This window comes from Plasmodium falciparum (assembly GCF_000002765.6).
Source record: "Plasmodium falciparum 3D7 genome assembly, chromosome: 7".
In the NCBI taxonomy this organism is placed as follows: Eukaryota; Apicomplexa; class Aconoidasida; order Haemosporida; family Plasmodiidae; genus Plasmodium; species Plasmodium falciparum.
Window position 1 is genome coordinate 166,915 of NC_004328.3, and position 24,008 is coordinate 190,922.

At 19.2% G+C, this 24,008-nt stretch overlaps 2 protein-coding genes across 2 annotated transcripts; one reads left to right on the forward strand and one right to left on the reverse strand.

The window, feature by feature from the left end:
* Positions 1–574: 574 nt before the first annotated feature.
* PF3D7_0704000 (conserved Plasmodium membrane protein, unknown function) lies at positions 575–10,381 on the reverse strand (the record flags this gene model as incomplete). The annotated part of the gene is made up of 1 exon (XM_002808704.1): positions 575–10,381. One exon carries the CDS (start codon positions 10,379–10,381, stop codon positions 575–577), a length of 9,807 nt encoding a protein of 3,268 aa, XP_002808750.1.
* A 2,740-nt stretch (positions 10,382–13,121) lies between these two features.
* Positions 13,122–23,801, forward strand: PF3D7_0704100 (basal complex transmembrane protein 2; the record flags this gene model as incomplete). Its single annotated transcript, XM_002808705.1, has 1 exon — positions 13,122–23,801. The coding sequence occupies one exon, from the start codon at positions 13,122–13,124 to the stop codon at positions 23,799–23,801; it is 10,680 nt and encodes a 3,559-aa protein (XP_002808751.1).
* Between the last annotated feature and the right edge of the window lie 207 nt (positions 23,802–24,008).

Below are 24,008 nucleotides of genomic sequence, written 5' to 3' on the forward strand. Positions count from 1 at the left end.
AGTAGGAACATAAAATATATATTGATATCGTATTTTTTCAAATATTAAATTATTTATTCATAATAATATATTTTATATAAAAAGTAATGAAAAGGAATCATATACATAAATATATATATATATATAAATTATTTTATATATATATATATAAATGTTAAGGAATATAAAAAGAGGTTATTTCATTATATATATGTATAATATATAATATATATATAATAATATATATATATATAAGGAATATTAAATATTTATAAAAATAATTGACTCCAATCTAGCTACGACAACATATAAAAAAATAAAATAATAATTAATAATAACTAATAATAATTAATAATAATTAATAATCGTAATAATAATATTAATTATAAATATAAATATTATAATACAAATCTATCTATTTTTTTTATAATATTAACATTTTAAAAAGATAAGAAAAAATTTCAATGGCCGAAAAGTTTTTTAAGTATAATAAAATATATATGTAAAGAACATTAACAAAATAAATAAATAAATAAATAAATAATACAACATAAAATGATAATATATATATATATATAATATATTATGTGCACCTTTAATTTTTGTGCATATACTTATGTTGGTAATGTTGGTATAAAACATTTATAACCTTGTGGATAACAAAATATTTATCATCAGGAATAAAAAAGATAGAATTATTGATAACATAATTTTTTGAAAACATTAAGAAAAACAATGTAAAATTTTTAAAAAGTGATTGTAATAAATAAAATTGATCATATATCTCATGATAACATGAGCAATTCTTATGAAGAATAAATTTCTTCGTGATATTTTTTATTTTCTTATTTGAGAAAATCTCATTTTTAATATTTTTGTCCATAAAACATATATTAGCTATATACAATTCATAATTGTTTAAACAATAATTTCCATTATTTAAATAATTTATTATATTATAGTCATATAATAAAAGTTTTTTTTTTTTCTTCTGCTTAGTACGGAAAATATTCTCTTCCACATTTCTATTATTATCATGATTAAAAGAATCTGAACTCTCTGATGAAAAATATAAACATGATGTATTCAAATTATTTATTTTTAGATTATCATTTTTTAGGTCTTTATTATTTATATTTGTATCTGGATAATTCTCGGTACATTTGTTTTTTTCCTCGACATTTTTCTTATCATCATCATTATTATTATTATTATTATTCGTAGTAGTAGGATTATTTTTTTTTTTTACTGTTTGCTTTTGAAATAACTGCTTATAATTATAAACTATTATATTTTTATTTAAACTCAGAGTAAAGAATGTAAATATATCCTTCATAAATAAAGGAACACTAAGGTATTTAGAAAATGTCTCATGTTCAAATGATACAGAATAATTTTCTGTATTATTTTTATTAAAAAAACTATTATTTAAATAGGTGTTATTTATTATATCAGGATTATCTACATATCGTATTACATTTTTGTTATTTATACACATATCAAAATTTTTTATAAATAAATCATCTCTTTTATAATTTACATGAAAAAATGAAACTATCTTATTATACTTTCGACATAGAACAGCTGTTTTCTCATTCCTTTTTATCAAAAAATATATACCTAATTTTTTTAAAAAAAAATAATCTGTACTACTTAAAAATTTCTCTTTTAACAAATTTGATTCTTTATATAATTTGTTTTTGTATCTTTGAAATGAATTTCTCATTTTTGTTCTTACAAATTCTTCATCTATAATAAAATTTTTCTTTTCATAATTATAAATATCTTGATACATATATGTATCAACACCTTTATATGATGATTTGTTTTTTTCGTTGAACATAAAAATGGAATTTCGCTCTTTTTTTTTTTTTTTTTCCCCCTTATCATATGTCATTATATTATTATTATCATCATTATTGTCATCATTATTGTCATCATTATTGTCATCATTATTATTATCATCATTATCATTATCATCATTATCATCATCATCATTATCATCACCATCATTATCATTATTCATGTTCACATGGTTAACCATATTATCTATCATATTATTCATGCCCTCTATACCATAAAGAACATTCTTCAAAAAAAAAGAAGTATTCATACTTCTCAAGGAAAATAAAATAAAAGAAGTAATTAAAATATATAAATATTCCTTATTTATATCATTCATATTATACATACATAACAAGCTATCCAATATCTTATATTTATCACAAAATAAACTAAATATATAAGATAAACATACACATTCTCTTATCATAAAAATATTTCTCATATATTCTCTCATTTTTTTATAGTCAAATCTTATTGTTAATAATTTGTGTTGCTCTTGATTTTTTTTTTTTTTTTCACAAACCTTATAAAAATCTTTTAACCCTTCCATAAAATTAAATTTATAATCGCTTATATAAAATAATATTTTATTTCTTATAAAATTTAATTTTTTAAAGGATTCTTTTAAATTTAATATAACATAACCTTGAATTAATGCAGGTAAATTTTTCAACATTTCATATATATTCATTTCTTCATCAAACTTTTCTATTATAATTATTTTAAAAATATACAACAAATAATCAGCTATACACATCAATATATGTAAAGGAAAATCAACATAACGTATTTTATAATTATTAGAAACCGCAGAATTGGATTTTTTCTCCTTTATATTATTATTATACAAAGGGTTGTTACATTTATCTTTATACATATCATCATCTACTACCTTTTCATCATTTAATAAATCATCATTTGTATAATGATTATAATAATGTTCTTTATATATACTTAAAATGGCTTCATTAAATATGGTAATAAACGCAAATTTTATATATTCATATAAATCATAGGAATTTTCTTCATCATCATTTTTCATATGATTATCTACACCACCTTTATAACATGTATCTTCATTCATCATAAGATTATTATCATCACGTTTGTTATGAATTCCACTGTTATTATTACAAATATTGTTTGTTATGTTAATTTTTTTTTTTTGGTTTGATGTCTTTCCTACCTTTACAATTTTGTATATTCTTTTTAATAATATCTTCAAAATAGATATAGCATATATCCACAAAGAACTATTTACATGGAAAGGACCTAAACTTTTCATTATGTTTAGAAATAAGAATTTTATTTCTTCTTTTTTAATTTTCTTCATATTACATATACATTTTATGTACATATATTTTTCGTATGTACTAAAGGTATAAAAATAATTACTAAAATTACAAAAAATATTACTATAAGAATTATTATGATGTGAGTAAAGTGAAAAATATTCAAATATTATAACTCGACATTCATATAATATTTGAATATTTTTAATATATTCTTTATATATCTTATAATATTTTCTTAATTTATTATTTGTATCATCTCTCATTTCTAATAATATAACATCCAATATTATATAGTACAATCTTATTAATTTCATAATATATGAGTATATGTTCATAATATTATTTTTTATGTTCACATCCAATTTTATAAAATTGATTAATTTCATGCTTTTCAAAAAATTTCTTAGATAAATGAATAAATCATCACTAAAAAAGTTTATATAGGATAAACCACAAAAGGGTTTACAATAATTAGTATTATTAATATTGTTATTATAATTATTAATATTGTTGTTGTTATAATTATTAATATTGTTGTTATTATTATTATTAAAATCGTTTTTGTTATTATTATTATTATTATTATTATTATTAAAATCGTTTTTGTTATCATCATCATTATTATGTTCGTCCATCGTATTTTTTCTTACAAATAACTTATCCCTTATATCATCACACTCAACTCTCCCGTTCATCATGTACTCATCAATATCCAACACCCCGCATGTCTTCAAAAAACTCTTTAAATAATTCTCCACATTTAATATATAACTAAAAAGTAAATATATCATTTTAGATTTATCTAAATTTTCTATATTAATTTGTAAATCACTAAAACTATCATAATATTTATAACAAAAAAGAAAAACAAACACCAGGATAATATTATGATCATTCATTATAATATCATTATTTATTTTATAATTATTTTCACTATAAAAAAATAACTTCTCATTATCATCATCATAATCTTCATTACCTATAATTATGTTTCCATAATTTTTCTTCTCATTTTTTATATCATCATACTTTTTATCATTTCCACTATCCACATCTTCATCAGCCAATATAATATTATTTTTATTTGCTTTTCGTTTTATTTCAAAATCTTTTTTTATAAATTTATTTATAAACAATATTATCATGTTACAATATTCATTTCTATTAAAATAATCTCCACATATATTTTTACATATATTTTTTTTTATACCTATTATATTCAAATATGAAAGTATACTAATATTTTTATCTTCTGACTCTTGAAAATATTTGACAATCAATTTTTTAACGCACGTACTCAGGTGGTGTATTCTGACCTTCACACAAATATTACTACTACTACTACCATCATCATTATCACCACATTTTTCATTATATTTATTACGTGAGCTACCATCCATCATATACTTATCCTCATAAACAAAACAGTCATAATTTTTTTTATAATAATATGTTAAAAATTCATAAATACAACACAATCCATATATTATATACTTCGATTCATACAAAATATTATTATCCTTTATATTCTTCACAATTATTTCTATCATATTCGCTAAATCATTTATATTCAATAATTTCCTTATATACAAATATATCATCATATTTGTTATACATACAACTATATCATTCACATCTTTTGTCAAATCATTTCTTATAATCTCATATATCTTTATTAACAAATCATCAAATTTATTGTTATTATTATAATGCTTGTATATATAAAAAGTAAGATTATTCAAGGATATATAAAAATAAAAATTGTCTTCATCATCAAACTTTTTTGTATTACAACAAATTTCACTTTCTTGTACAAAAAGAATCCCACTTTTTTTATCCACACCATTGGACAAAGATTCTATATTCTCTGCATCTACTTTATTATTATTTTGTTCCATACATTTAAATATACACATTAAATGTTTGAAATGCATAACCAAAATATTCATAATATCACGGTCTAACATATCTGTATAACAAAGACATGAACATAAACAATACAAAAGCACGTTCTTTATATATATCTCATCCATTTTGTTGTATAATTTTATTAAATAGGTATAAAAATTTGGAATAGAAGAAATGTTCACGTGCATATAATTTAAGCAAAGCAAAATAAGAACGATTTCATTTCTATTAATCGATAATTTATTATTACAATCTTTTATATACGTATCAATAATATCATAAAAAAAAAATAACGTTTTATTAATATCATTATTATATTTACATAATATGCTTAATATTGGATAAAATACATATATATTAAAATTTTCCTCTTTTAATCTTCTATTTATTTCTTCATATATTTTATTAAACACATATTCATAAGACACTTTTCTATTCTTTTTATTATTATTACTATTATTATTTAACACTTTCTTTGTTTTCTTCTTATTATCATCGTTTCTATGAATATTATTATATAAAAGATTTCCTTCATACTGATCAAAGTTGTTAATACCATCCACATTTATATTATTATTATTTTTTTTTTTCTTATCATCACTAACATTTGTATCATCCGAGTAAGTACTTAATTTTTGGTTTATATTTTCTACATGTACTATAAAAAGCTCATTACTCATTATTTTCTTTTTTAACTTTTGAAAAAAACAATCAAGGATATAAAAAAATAAGGATATTAAATGAATATTAAAAAAATACAAATTTTTAAATAACAATATTATTTCCTCAATATTGTGGAATTTATCTGTGAATAATAATTTAAAAAAAAATTGGAAATTACAATTTTTATCTTTTTTCATATTTGTATTAAAAAATTTATATAATACCCTAATCAAATAATTACTTTTTATTTCATTTTGATTTCGTAAATTATAAAAAGACATATTCTGTATTTCATTTTTTAAAACCATTTTTTGTAAATTCTCATATATATTATAAGGTATGTCATTATTTTTCAAAAATGATACAAATATATAAGATTTATCAAAATATAATTGAATTATTTCTTTTTTTTCATATACCGATAAATCATATATTGTATAATCCTTATTTTTTATAATATTTTTTTTTTTTTTTTTTTCATTTTTTATATCTATATCCCCCTCCAACGCATTATCATTATTATTATTATTATTATTATTATTTATTAAATTCTTTGTATTATCATCATTATTTGTATATTCATTTTCTCCACAAGTCATACAATTATTATATACTAAATAAATAGATGATACAACATTTACTATTTCTCCTATAATATAATGATTATTTAATGATAACAATTTTGTAAAATCTTTAAATATATATTTTATTTTTGTATGATATAGAATATCATATTCTTCATTACATAATTTGTCTTCTTTATAAATTAAATTATTAATATAATATCTACTAAATATAATTATAGAACGAATAATATCCAAATTAAATATACAAAAATCATTGTCATATGTCTTTAAAAAGTTTTTTTTTAATAAATTATATATTATTTCAAATTCAACATATTTCTTCAAAGACAATATTAATAAAATATATATACATATTTTTATAACACTATTTTGTATTTTATTATAAAAATTATTATATAAAATCTTCTTCTTATATTTCTTAAAATATAAATTTATTAATTTTACTATGATATTTATATAAATTCCTACATTATAAAACCGACTTACTTTTAATAATATTAACACATTTTTTAAATCAAATAATATGTTAATATCTTCATATATATAATCCTTTGATTGGTCTTCTTTAATATCTAGTGATATTTCATTTATTTCTTTTGTTTTCTTCAAACCTTTTTTCTCACTCTCTTTATTATCCTTTTCAAGAATTTGCACCAGCTCATTTTCTATGTACTTAAAATATTTGCTCATAATATTATCATTATAATCTAATAATTTATCATAGCAATATAATAAATATAATTTGTTAAAGGCTAAAAAGGAAGTATCTCTTTTATGTCTATCTTTATTAAAACAACTGTTACTTGAATCATCATAATAAACATCATCATCATAATTATCATCATCATCACAATCATCACCATCATCATAATCATCACCATCATAATTATCATCACCATCATCATAATCATCACCATCATAATTATCATCACCATCATCATTTCCATATGCTTTATTATGTGCACTTTTTTTAACCTGCCTATCCTTCAACAAAAAACCAAAACAATTATATATAATGGGAACATTATTATTACTACAACCAATTTTTGATAACACGTCAAGTATTAAACTCCTAAGGACACCATAATAACCCATGTTCACAACCCCCTCCTTATTATTTTTATTATACCATGTACCATTATATTCGTCACTCATCTTTTTCAGCTTCAAGTATTTATTATGAATAAAATAATTTTCATAAGATATATTATACACATATAATAAGCATGGCAAAAATTGTAACAAGGCACAAGAATTTATTAAGCAATAATATGAAATAAATTTAAAAACAAAAAATAAATTATACTCAAATAATGACAACAATAAGACATTAATATATATAAAATTACATCTTGATATATATTCATTTTTCATATTTTCAAAAGTGTTAACACATATATGTGTATGTATATTTAATAACATATTCATATGATATAAAACCTTCTTAATATTAATATATTCAAAATTATATTTATAATAATCACATAACGAAAAAAAGCGAATCAAATATATTATATCAACATTGTTATATATTTCATATATATAAAATAATATATTATTAACACATAAAAAATTCAACAAATCATTCTCACAAAAATTATCCACATGCATAAGTAAATATTTTATTTCTTTTTTAATATTATCAAATATGTTTACCTCCTCAAGAACACTATCTTCGTCATGAGAGTGACAAAATATATTATAATAATCATTCCTTTCGTGTTTCATATAATGACTCTGATTATTATTATTATTGTAATAATAATAATAATTATTATTATTATTATTATCATTATTTTTATTATTATTATTATTATCATTATTTTTATTTTTATTATTATCATTATCAATCACTTCTTTTATTTTACCACGGCTAATAAGCCCTTCCTTTTTCCTCAAAAATTTAAACAAGTTGTTATTATAATTCTTAAAGAATGTCACCCATTTATCTTTCAATCGTTTGGCTAGCTTAATAATCTTGAAATTCGTCGTATCTTTTCTTAAACCCTCCTCTTTTGGAACACTATTATATTGTAAATTTATGGGCAAAATTAAAAATAATAAAACAGGTGATACATTAAATTCAAATATATTAAAATGTTCAACAGGTTTGGAATATAACACTCTTACATCTTCATAATTATCATCATTATTATTGTCATCATTATTATTGTCATCATTATTAACAAATATTTGATCATTTTTATTCTCCCCAATTTTATTATTTTTTTTTGCCTGAACAAGCAAGGTACTTTCTTTGTACTCACTAATTTCATCTTTTCTATTTGCTAAATCGAATCCACTTCTGTTATAATAAATCTCTAATAATAAATCTAAACATTTTAAAATATGAAGGATTGTATTATTATTATCAACATGTACGTTATAAAAAATTAATACAAATAAAAAAATCATTGTCTTTATAATGTGATGTACATTAATCATAAATGCATATTTATATTTCTTCAATAAAAATAAAAAGTTCTTAAGAAGTTTGTCTATATATCCGTTAACATGACTTATATCATATATTTTTAAAGAAATAACAAATAAAAATAAAATTATATTTTTTTTATTACTATCATCTTCATTTATGTGATCCAAAAAAATACGATTATGATATTTGTTTTGTAACTTTTGTTGGTATCTTAATGAATTGTCGGTATTATTGAACGTCATTTTATGAGCATCACAACTATAAAGAACATTATTAAATGAACAACACACATTAATATTATTATTATTGTTGTTATTATTATTGTTGTTATTATTATTGTTGTTGTTATTATCATCATCATCGTCCTCTTCTTTTTCTAATAAATACATAACACTTTCTTCACCATCAATAGCATTTTTATCCACCCTTATATTATTATTTATCATCTTATCATTATATAAAAAAATGCTGTTTAATAAAAAATCTATACATACCTCCAAATTATATATGTTGTATATATGTCTAAGATTTACAAACGAAAGGATAATTATATAATTATACAAATACTTGTTTTTACGAACAGCATTATTGTTTAGAAATATATTATATATAGTACTTATTTCATATTCATTAACATAAATAATAATTTCTTTAAATATTATTAATGTCTCTTTTGTTATTGCTTCCTTTTGTTTTATATTTTTGAATTTAATATTCTCCATATTTTTTAAAAAAATTGAAAAAACATTTTTGACAAAACACTTATTCATAATTATTATTTTTTTCAACAAATTTAAATAGAAGACATGTTCATACTTAGTTTCGGTGAAATTGTTCATATTTTTATTTTCTTCAACACTGTTTTTATCTTTTGAATATAAGAGATAACTTTTATGTATATTATTTTGAGAACCGGATAAATTATTAGGATCCCAATTATTATTATTATTATTATTGTTGTTGTTCATATATATATCATCATTATTCGATATATTTTCATAAAATAATTGAAATATTGTGTTGATTAAAATATTTATGAGGTCTTCATTACATATAATATGCTTTTTATAAATATCAGAATTGGAGACGTCACCTCCTCGATAAGTATTATCATAATTATCATAATTATTATTATTATTTTTCATATTACTTATTTTATCATTTTGACTGATGTCCTTATTTTGTTTCATCATAAAATCAGCATATATTTTATCTACCAAAAAATTTATATGTATAGATTTATTCAATACATGTTTACATATGTATTCAAATAATACCCTCTTACAATTTATACGGCTCTTATTATAACTACATAAATTTTGTTTCCTTAACTTGATATAATAACTATCCTCTTCATTTATATTTTCGACATTCTTATTTCTTATATAAACTTTAAATTGATCACAAATATCCGATTTTTTCTTTTTCTCAATCAATATAATATCTTTTCTTTTATTTAATTTATTGTAATCATATAAAAAATTGCCATCATAAGAATAATTATTAACATCCAAAAATATATCTATCACTTTTATTATTACAGTCTTGTCTTCTCTACTTAAATTTTTTTCAAGAGAATTCAAATTTTCTAAAAGAATATTCTCATTTTCATGATATCTAATACTCTCAAGGATTTTATCAAACTTTTTTTCATTCTTCTCACTCATATTTACAGATCATAAGAAATGAATAAATAAATAAAAAAAAAAAAAAAAAAAAAATATATATATATATATATATATATATATATATATACATGTTAATAATGTATATCACATGAGAGGTGGAGATGGGGATAAATAAAAAAAAAAAAAAAAAAAATTTATTACTTAATATTTTCAAGGTTAAATATATTTATATATATATATTAAATAGTTATCATTTTATTATGTATTACTTTTAATTTTTTCGACTTTTATATCCTTTATTTTATTATAATTAGAAAAACCTTAAAGTAATAAAATGATTATTATAATTAATATATATTATATATATATATATATATATATATATATATATTTATTTATTTGTTTAAATAATACATATATATATAATATATAATATATAATATTATTGTTCTATATTTTTCATTTTATATGCGTGATACAAGAACACAGTATATTACCATTCATATATATATTTTTTAATATGGGGACCTATAATTATATAATATAATATAATATATATTCACTTATTTTATATTTCATTTATATGAACATTATAACTCTAAATATAAATATAAATATATGTTTCCTTATTAAAATGTGATTTACTGAAGAAATATGATTACCCTATTTTATAAGAAATAAAATATAAACATATATATATAATATTATATATATATATATATATATATATATTTATATATTTTCAAAGTAAAATGTTTACCTTGATATATAAAAAAAAAAAAAAAAAAAAAAAAAAAAATACCCATTTATTTAATAAACAGCTAATATATATATAATATATATATATATAAATATATATAAGGCTATTACAAGTTGTTATGTTTGATTGTATTTTTTTCAAAATAATATATGTTTATATATTTATAATTGTTACATATATCATACAAGCATCTATTTATTATGATCAATATAAGGAAGAAGAAAAAGTACTAAAGGTATAAATGCGGCTTTCAAATTATTATCCTTAAACTGTATGAATTATTCTTTTCTTTTTATTTTAATTTATTTTTTGGGGGTTGGAATATTATTGAAAGAATTGAAAAATAAAAAAAAAATTATATAATATATATTATATATATATATATATATATATATATTTTTTTTGTGTTTTAATAGAACCCTTAAAACTTATTATATGATCATTTATATTATTATCACATGGATATTTTCATATAATAAAATAGAATTAGAAAAATAAAAAAAAAAAAATAAATAAATACACATTTATTTTATAACTATTGTGCGTATTATAGGTTATCAAAATAATATTCTTTTCTTTTTTTTTTTCAAGTACTTATAAAAAAAAAAAAAAAAAAAATTTTGAAATTGTACATATATAAAAAATATATCTTTATACTTGTATTCCTAATTTTCCTTATTATTATTTTACACACGTCCTAATAAGAGGAAAAAATTCACTTGAACATATACATAATGTGTATTATATATATATATATATATATATATATATATATATATATATTTATTTATTTATTCATATTATCTTTTATATAATATTTTTATATTGTCATTAAATAAATTAAAAAAAAATAAAAATTCTTTACATACTTATATCATATATATAATATAATAATCACATATAAAGTATGCACGCATTGGCAAAATAAAAAAATAATATAAAGAAAAATAATATATATAATATATATATATATATATATATATATATATTTTTTTTTTTTTTTTTTTTTTCTTTTTATATATATACTTTTAAACCGTTATATTGTCAGATTATTACTAAAGGGCAAAAGTTTAAAAAAAAAAAAAAAATACACACGTGAATGTATTGTTTATATGTTTTAAAAAATAATATTTTTTTAAGACAAAATAAAAAAATATGTTTACTAAGTTATGACAATGAATTTGTATATATATATATATATATATATATATATATTTAAATATTCTTTTCTTTTTTTTTTTTTTTTTTTTTTTTTTTTTTTTTTTTCATTTTGTTTGTATTATCTTTATATTTTATTTTTCAATAAAATATGATTTGTCTTTTTTATGATAATTTTTTTTTTTTTTCCCCCTCTTTGTTTATTATTTAAATTATAATCTTGTGATCCTTTGCGAACGTCAAGATAATGAAATATTTTTTTTACAATTCCAAAAAAGTAAATAATATATAAATAAATATTTATATATTTATTTATATTTATATTTATATATGTTTGTATTATCATTTTATTTGACCCAATTTCGTTGTTACCATCTTTGTATAATTTTTTTTTATTTTTCATTATGTATAACCTTCTTTGTGTTGTTAATTTTGTGCAGAACAATAACTGTTTTTTAAAAAAAAAATAATAAACAATAAAATGAATAAAGGATAAATATATTTAATTTTTTTTTTTTACACATACATATATATATATATATATATATATATATATATATATATATATAACTATTTATTAATACATTTTGTCACATTTTTCTTGTTAATTTTTTTTTTTTTTTTTTTTTTTTTTAAAATAAGAAACATACACATATAATTATATTTCTAATTATTCATCTTTCTTGTTTGTAATTTGTAATATTCATATGTGTGTTATATATGATTTATCTATCGCCTTTGTTCAAAAATAAAATATATATATATATATATATATATATATATATATTTATTTATTTATTTATTTATTTATATACATTCGTCTCTTTTTAATTTGCTTCCCTTTTGTTTTTACCCGTGAGCATGAAAAACACCAGCACCACCGACTCGTGGGATGAGACCTCAGATGTTCCAGATGATTTATCACACATTAATCAAAAAAAACAACAAAATGAACCCTTGAAAATTAGAAAAGAATATAATATCATAAATACATGTAGTCGTCAGGATAAAGAATACGATATTGTAACGGAGGGTAATATGAAAAGACATAATATCCTAGGGAATACAACAGAATATAATGACAACAATGTATGTGATTTATATCATAATATGAATAATAATATAAATAATAAGATCAATGGATGTATACATCATAATAATAATAATGTAAAAAATATAGAAAAAGATATATTTCCTAATAGTTCATCTTATGTAAATATGAATGAATATAATAATAATAATAATAATAAAATAAAAAAAAAAAAAAAAAAAACATATAAAGGATGTCCTTATTATTTGTCTAAAGAAACGTGTGAAGAGAATATCATAAAATTAAATAAAAAAATGAATGATGTGTTAACAAAAGTTGTAAAAACATATAAAGAATCAAATAAAAAAATGTATTTATCGAAAATATTTGAATTGAAATATATTAATTGTATTTTTATATTTATGTTTTTATCTTTATTAATCATATTTACGAGTATGAATGAATACACAGGTATTATTTTATCTTTATTATTATTAAGTATTTCTATACAATTAAAATATACAAAATCATATATGTCCTTATTAAATTCTCTTTTATCATTAATATTAATATCCATAATATCCATTATTGTATCTTCAAATATAAAAACAGAACAAGATACATATCATATAATGAATACCTATGCTAATCAATCAAGAAACCAGATAAATAAGAATATGGAAGATAGTTATAAAAATAAAATTGTTGATAATTCAAATAATCAAATTAATAAAGATCTATTTATTGTTCAATCGGTTATTTCTTTTGTGTATTCTTTCCTTTTATTCATATATATGTGTGTAATACGAACTATTAAATCATATAAAACAAAACACATATGGATATATAATAATATTATTCATATGTTTAATTTCTTTGATGTATTTATGATCTTCTCCTTTTCAATACTTGCCTTCTTCTTTATATTTATTTGTTTGAATTCCATTTCTTTTATAATTACTTCTACAATTCTTTTTGTTAGTAGTTTGTGTACTTATTTTTTGCATAAATATAGTAATGTGATCATTGTAATATTTCAGACGATCACGCTATTGGCAAATTGTATTATGTCCTACATTTATTTTTATAACATAAGTAAGAAAGGAACATTATATGAAATCAAAAGTGATCATATATCAACAAATTATAATATTAAAAATGCACACACTCTTCAAGGAAATAGTCAGACGGGATCTACATACCTATACACATATGAAGATAAAATAATATTATTCTATATGATTTTTATATCACTATTTTTAATTTTCCATTTAATGTATATCTTATTTATTTTCTTATCCAAAGAAAATAATTTTACAAAATTATTTACCGAAAGGAAAGTCTATTATTATAATATATATCCATATTATGAAAAAAAAAATGTAAAACCAAAACAACACAGAACAAATAACGGAGACCATTTTAATCAAAAGGATAATGAGCTAATCATTAAATATGATAAATATGTTTTATGTGTAGATGATGATAAAAGAATTACAAATGCTTATAGGATATATAGTAAACAAATAGACATCAATATAAAAAAATATACATATAATGAATTACATATGTTTAAACATATTTTATTATCAGCTGTTATAAAATATAAACACACACAAAAGGTATATACTAAACAAGAACTCTTATTAAAAAGAAAAGCAAACAAACAAATATACGAACAAAAATATTATAATGAAAGTAATAAAAGTATTAAAAGTAATAAAAGGAATAAAAGTAATAAATGTAAAGAAATGAAAAATGTACAAAAAGGTATATACATAAAAAATAAAAAAAGTAATTTAAAAAATACATCATCACTTAATAATAATAATGATAATAACAAAGTTAGGACAAATTATATAAATAAAAAAAATGATATAAAATCACAATCGTTTCATCATAAACATACTAATGTAAACCATATTAATTATCATACATATAAAAATATAAACACAAATGTTTGTAATAATACAAATAATAATTTATTTTCTAAGAAAAAAAGTTCAGACGATTTTGTATTATACATAAATGAAGAATTCACCGAAGACTCTTCTTCCTCTTTTATATATAGTTCCACACATAAAACATCAGAAGAAAATATTTCAGAATCTATTTCATATATATCTTATAATATACACAAGGATAATTATGAACAAGAAAAAAAAGATTTTTTAAGCACACAATATTTGTCAAACAAAAATCGTAATATTATAAGACCAAAAGAAAGTTATATGAATAAAGGTATAAACTTTTTATTAACCAATATTTCAAAATTACAAAGTGAAAGAAAAGAATCAAATCAAAAAAAAAAAAACAAAAAACAAATGCATTTATTAAAAAATAAAAATTTTTATTTAATTAGTTGTGAGGAATCTAATTATTATACACTCTCTTTATTTAATACAAAATATACTTATATTATAGAGAAATTATTAGAACATTATGATGAAATCTCATTTTATTTACATAAAAAAAATTATTTTATAAATCTATTAGAAAAAAATAAATCAAACCATAAGCCCACACTAGCAAATTACGAGGAATCAAAAGATAAATTGTTTTTATCACATAATAATAACGAAAAAAATAATTTCATAAATGAGCTTAATATTCATCAGGATGAAAACGTATCTATTGAAAAAAATGATTGTAATAAAAACATGAACGAATATAAATCAAACAAAGTATATAATATTGATAAAGATTCAGAACAAAACAAAAAAAACAAAAAAAACAAAAAAATGATATCGTCCCCTATAAAAATAGACAATGATTTTATATTTAATGATATAAAACTTTCTTATATAAAAAATAAAATACATTCCAATATTCATATTCACAATGATTTATCTTTTATTACCTCCTTTGAACATAATAATAATATGTATAAACCATGTGATCATTTTGTAAGTAATGATTCTACTGAGAAAAACAAATATGATAATAATTTTTTGAAACATAATGAAGATAGTGGTTCTATTTTTATGTTGAAATCAAATAAATGTAATTCTGTCATTAGTAATTATTCTAGCGAATTTGTAAAAATACCCTTATATACACCTCCCTTTTTATCATCATCAAGTGTATCATCATCATGTGTATCATCATCAGGTTTGTCACCATCATGTTTATTATCACCACCTAGTTTATTATCACCACCTAGTTTATTATCACCACCTTGCTTATTATCACCTTCTATTATATCACCTCATATGTTGTTTACTGAAAAAATACAGGGAGAAGAAAATCATTTCTGGTATTACTCTCCTGGAATAATTGCTAGAATAAATAAGGAATGGATCAAATGTAAAAAATTAGATGTAAAGAAGTTTAATAATGATTTCTATTATTTACTTTCAGCTGACTCGAATAAATTGAAGGGGTTCTTAAAAAGTAATTACTTAGAAGAAGAAACAAATAACAAAGCAGATAATACATCCAATAATAATGATAATATTAATGCAAATTGTGATAATAATAATGATAATAATATTAATTTAAAATATTCATGTGAATATGACAAAAAAGGAAAAAATAAATTATTTGATATAAGTCAAGTAGTTAATGATTATCCATATACAATTAATAAAATGAAAAATAATTTATATTCATCTACATTTACATATTCCTCTTTTATAAAAGATGATCATAATATTAGTAGTAATCACATGAATTCTTTTAATACTATTATTAATAATTTCTTGACAGATGCTAATATTTTCGATTCTTTATATTATTACCTCTTGACTAATAAATCCATATCCTATACTGTATTTCAAGATAGTACTTATATAAAACAATTCTTATCCTCATTATATTATAACAACACCGATGAATTTGTTGAAGAAATTAAACTCATATGGGACGATCCCAAGCCTTACATAGAAAAGGAAAATATACTACTTCCTAATGATCATACGATAAACCAACACAAAAATGACGAAAAAATTGACGAAAAAAATGACAAAAAAATTGACAAAAAAATTGACAAAAAAAATAATGATAATATATACAATAATTTGTATGATAATTTGTATGATAATTTGTATGATAATTTGTATGATAATTTGTATGATAATTATTATGATAATTATTATGATAATTATTATGATAATTATTATGATAATTATTATGATAATTATTATGATACTTTTTATGAAAATTTTGTAAAAGATAATTTTCCATATATAAAAATCAACACTACTTCTACTTTGCCACAAACCAACAAACATACACATAAACAAAATATTGAAAATAGGGAGACACATAAAAAAAATAATTATACAAAAAAATGCTTAACATTAATGAATATGGAAGAATCTCTTTATAGTAAGGATAAAAATTCATGTGAAGATGAAATAAATATAAAAAATGATAATACTCATAACTTGAATGATCTATTAAAATACGCAGAATCTTTGATAGAAGAAAGTAAAAATATTGAAACTCATGAAAAAAATGAAAAAGAATATGAACCTGAACTTAATATAACACAGAATAATAATAATATTTCAGATATTAATAATATAGATGAATTTTTAAGCAACTTTATCAAAAATTATATGTCTAATAAGAAGGATAACACACAAACGTATCATCATCATCATCATCATCAAAAGGAAAAATACAGAAATAAGGAAGAACAGAATTTACAAAATAATAATAATCATACAGAATATTTAAAAAATGTACAACATTTGTGTTCACATATAAAACAAAATATAGACCAACAATATGAAATAAACAATTCTTATGATGTTATTAGTAATGATAAAGAAGATATTTCTAATAATCTGTCGTCAAGAAATACTCCTAAGATAAAAGATATAAATAAAAATTATAGTATACATAAAATAGAAGAATGTATAAAAAAAGAAAAGAAAATGGAACACGACAAAAACCAAACACAAAATGAACAAAATGAACAAAATAAAGATAATAAACAAAATGAACAAAATAAAGATAATAAACAAAATGAACAAAATAAAGATAATAAACAAAATAAAGATAATAAACAAAATAAAGATAATAAACAAAATAAAGATAATAAACAAAATAAAGATAATAAACAAAATAAAGATTATAAAGATTATAAAGATAATAAACAAAAGAGCAAATTATATAATTCCTATACATCAGCATATTCTAACGATATAAATATTATAAAGGATAAACAAGGAGAACCTATTAATTATTTAAGAAAAAATAAAATAAATGACAATTCATATGATATACAACATTTAGAAGACATGTCATATAATTCACTTAAGAAATATATTAATGATGAAATAAAAAATTGTAAATATAAAAATACAAAACTAGATTCTGTTAATAATATAAATAAAGAAACGGACACCAAATTGATTTATACTAATATGGAAAAGAACTCACTTATTCATAAAAATATAGAGAATATCAAAAATTATCATATAAATGTGGATAACCCCTTATTTGATATAGACAAATGTTTTTTATATAATAACCACATAAATATGGATGTACAAACAAAACAAAAATGTAAACTAATTAAAAAAGATGATAAAAATAGATTTTATAAAAATATTAAATCTATAAAAGAAATCAATCATTCTAATAATAACGTAAACCAAAAAAATCAAATATTTCCAAAAGAAAATATTTTGATAAATAATAATATAAAATTATTTCCTAAAGAAGACGAAGAAGAATCTAACAAAACAAGGGAATTAAATTCAGACATTATAGATGATATGAAAAAAAAATTGACAAGATATGATAATATACAACATCTTAATTATGTAACGAATATTGAGTATGATCATACGGAAGAACAAAGTATTTATACGAATCATAAATATATACATGAAATAAAAAATGTAGAATTCAACAATATATATGATAAAAATGTAAATAGAAAGAAGGTTCAAAAGTTTTGCATACACAGTAACGAAATAAAGAAAAATGAAAAAAATGAAAATGATGAAAATGATGAAAAATATGAAAATGATGAAAAATATGAAAATGATGAAAAATATGAAAATGATGAAAATAATGAAAAAGATGAAAATGATGAAAAAAATAAAAAAAACGAGTCAACATTATATGATGACCAGAAGAAAGGAGGAGACAACAGAAACGACAATCATTATGATTATGATGAATATGAAAACCTTTTTGGTTATAATACAGAAGATATGAAAAAGATTGAGGAAAAAATTAATCTGTTTTATAATTATTCTAATGATGAACATAAAGATTATTATGATATTGATGAGAAAAAAAAAAAAAAGGAAATTTTTTATGAACTTCAAAAATATCTTGCATCTTCACAAAACAAAAAACAATTACAAAATTATAGTCTTACAGATACCGATTTTTTAGAATATATAAATAAATATTTGAATAGTAACAATAATATGTATGATATTAATATATATAATGAAATCATATGTATAAATGAAAAAGGAGAAAATCAAATAAATGTTCAGAAAAAACCACACGATGATAAATCACAAAATAAATATGATCCACATAATGATCAAAACTACAACAACAACAACAACAACAACAACAACAACAACAACAACAACAATAATAATAATAATAATAATAATAATAATGATAATTATTATTATAATTTTGAAGATAATAAAAATAAATTCTATCATGTCTTAGAAAATGAGAAAGAAAAATCTCCTTATTCATCCCCCCAAATTTATGATGAACATACAGTAAATTCCTTTGCGTTACACAACATTATAAATAATAAAAAATTAATAAAAAATGAAATATTTAATTTTGACAATGTTAATAATGTTAATAATATAAACAAAAAACATAATAACAAAATACATATGAGCAATGGTATAGAAAACGTGAATAAAACATTGTTAAAAAAAAAAGAGGAACACAACATAAAAGGTATTTCACAAAATATACAAGACGATCAAATTATGGGAAAAGAAAATTTTGATGACATAAATTATATGAGTAATGGAAATCTTAAAAAGGAAAATGAACTCAAAAATGGTATTCCATACAATAACAAATATGATAAAACAAATGACATGATCGAATGTATGTTTGAAAAACATAACGATATAAAAGAAAAATCACCTTCAAATAAGATAACACAAAACAACGACAGTAAGCATAAACATATAATTGAACAATCTTCACAAAATAATAATAATAATAATAATAATAATAGTCATAATAATAATAGTCATAGTCATAATAGTAATAGTCATAGTAATAATCAAGGTGATATACACATTAAAAAAATAGAATTAAGTTCAATTATTAATAAGAATAAAGAAAATTACTCAATGGAAAGTCTCAAATCATATGAAAATAATAATAAACTCGATTCGGAAAAAAAAAAAAAAAAAAAAGAATTAATTTGTCCTATTAACTTATTAAACAATAAAAATGAAATACAACCAAAAGACAAAATTTATAAACCAAATAAAAATATATTCAATTCTATCTATGGATTTCATAAAACAGAATCTGATGTAAGTTCTTTAACGGAAAATGAAAAAAAAAATATAATAATCGGACAGGAGCAATTTTATGAATCCTTTGTTTATAAAAATATTCCTAGCATGGATAGCACAAAAAAAAATAATATATACAAATTGAATAATCAAAATGATGAAGAAAGTGTAAAAGAACAAAAATATGATAATCCTGAAGAAATCAACTCTTTTAATATATCCAAAGATCATAACATAGAAGCAACAGATGTATCTACAAATAAAAATATTATAAATAACAATATAAAAGAAGATAATAATATAATACATTTGAATGAATTTAAAAATATAATAACAAATCAGCATAATTCATATAAAAATATGGCATATACAAATATGGAAAATAAAAAATATAAGGAATCGGAAACATATATACAAAATAAAGATATATATGATAAAATAGAAACAAAGCAAAATAACATAGAAGAAACAAATACTAATTTTATAAACTATGAAATATATAAATGTTCTATAGATAATGATACAAAAAAAAATAAAAAAACTCTGCTAAATGAAATGATTCATATGTACCATCTAAAAGGAAGTTATCAAAGTAATGATGATATACAGAAAAGACAAAATTATTATTTAACTAAAAAATATGAAAAAATGACAGAAGACAATTTTAATGAAACACCTTATGAATTATCTAATAATTCAAATTATTTAATTAATACTAATAGATATAATACAAACCATACAAATTATAATATTAGGGGTATGTCACTAAATTCGTATTTTACTGAAAAGAAGAACATAAATCAACATATAAATGAAAACAACATAAATCAACATATAAATGAAAACAACATAAATCGACATATAAATGAAAACAACATAAATCGACATATAAATGAAAACCACATAAATCAACATGTAAATGAAAACAACATAAATCAGTTAAAAAATATAAATAGTCTATATAAAAATCTTGAATCGAATATTCAAAGACAAATATCAAACAACTTAATCTTCGGAAGTAATTACTCTAAATATTATAAAAATATAAATAGTGAAGAATTTAAAAATACCTATAGACAAACATATAATTATTTATATAAACATTATAATTACAGAGAACCTCTTAAAAGAAGTATAAGCTTACAACAAAAAATACATACACACATAATAAATGATAACACAAAATTTAAAGAAAATGAAAAACAAAAAAAAAATATATATACACAAAAAAACAATTTCTCTTTTGACTTCTTAAGACAAAATCATTATAATATAATAAATAATAAGGATGAACACGAACAAGATCAATATAGAAGAAAAAAACAAAATAGATATTATGATTATATAAAAAAAGATAAAAAATATATATACCATTCTGATTATATACAACATTTTAATAATATTATTAACACATATTCATGGTCTAATGATAATCATATATATATTCATCAAAATAAAAATCAAAAAAAAAATAAATCTTATATATCTACCGTTAGTACACAAGATAATGATAGTGATCAATCAAATTTTAGTAGTCTAGTAAAAGATGTATTTCAAAATAATTCAGATTCATATATCTCATCTAATGATGTTAATCATAATTCTACCATTCAAAAAAAAAAAAATAAACAAACATTCAAAACTCAATTATCAAAAAATAATCTACAACATTTATTTAATCAATATAACAAAAATAAAAAAAATAAAAAAAAATCGAACAAACATGAGCAAAATAATCTAAATAATCTAGAAACAATAAGAACTACTAAAACAAATTCAAAAGAATCATTTCTGCAAATAATACAGGAAGCAAATATATTCCCCTCTATTACAATTCAAAATAATAATAATAATAATATATATATTCCCAATTTAAATAAAGAAACACAATCAAAAAATCTTTCTTACCCTGAACAAAAAAAACGGATACTAAATCTAGATAATCATATAAATAATACAAATCATTATGATGATTTTTCAGATAATTATGAGCATATACTAAACACTAGCACAAATACCGATATAAGTGATCATGGGGACTTCAAAAAAAGTAATAAAAATAATTTTATTAATAAAACGAAAAATGAACATGAGGAACATTTCAATCAAAATCAAAAAAATAAAAAAAAAAATTTACATATATATGGAAATATGAAAAAATATAAAAGTTTAAATGATGTATCGTATCAAAATAATCAAACAAAATATGAAATCATAGATATACAAAAAAAAAAACAAGAATTACAAAAAAATGCAAGTGGTGTTAAGAAGGATTCAAGTAGACATAGTAATAATATATATAATTATCAAAGTGTTGACAATCATTATATAAATGAACATAATAATAATAATAAATATTATAAGAGGAGCTTATCTCATGAATCTCAATTTAAAGAAAATAAAAACATATATATAAAAACAAATAGGAGAAATAATTCAATTCATATTAAATTAAATGATACTTCAAATTACCTATTCATAAATAACTCAAACAATCATAAGAATACATATAATAGTTCATCTATTATTTCTTTTAATAAAAAAAAAAGAAACAAAAATGATAATATTAATCTTAATTACAAAACAGAAAGTAGTACTTCCGATTTTTTTTCTTTTGAATCTATAGATAATAAAAAAAAAGATATACAAGACATTTTTTTTAATAATATGAAAACTGTAAATGGTAATAAAATTAAAAATATCATAAAGGATAACAATAATAATAATAAGAAGAAGAACAACAAAAGAAAAAATAATATTAATATTGATAATCATTATACTAAACCCCAAAATGTACATCAACAATTAACAAAACAAAAAAAAATTCTTATCGAGCCACAAAAACTTTTAGCCGCTATTCAAAATTTTAAAAATCATAAAAAAAGTTTAGAACTAGATAACAAAATAAATCAAAATAATATACTAAAGAAGGAAAATAAAAATAATAATCTTTCCAAACAAAATTATTTATGTAATGTTATTAATAGTGATGATGATACAAGTGAACATATGTTCGTATACGCTACCAAATAAATTTTATCAAACGGGCTTCATACATTACAAATAAGAACACAACAAAATAAATAAATAAATAAATAAATAAATATATACATATATATATATATATGTATATCCTTTTTACCAAGCACTCATACATATACATAATTTGTGTTTTACCATATGTCATATCTTTTATTCGTAGAAAATATATATTATATATACTCCTACATAATTGCTCTA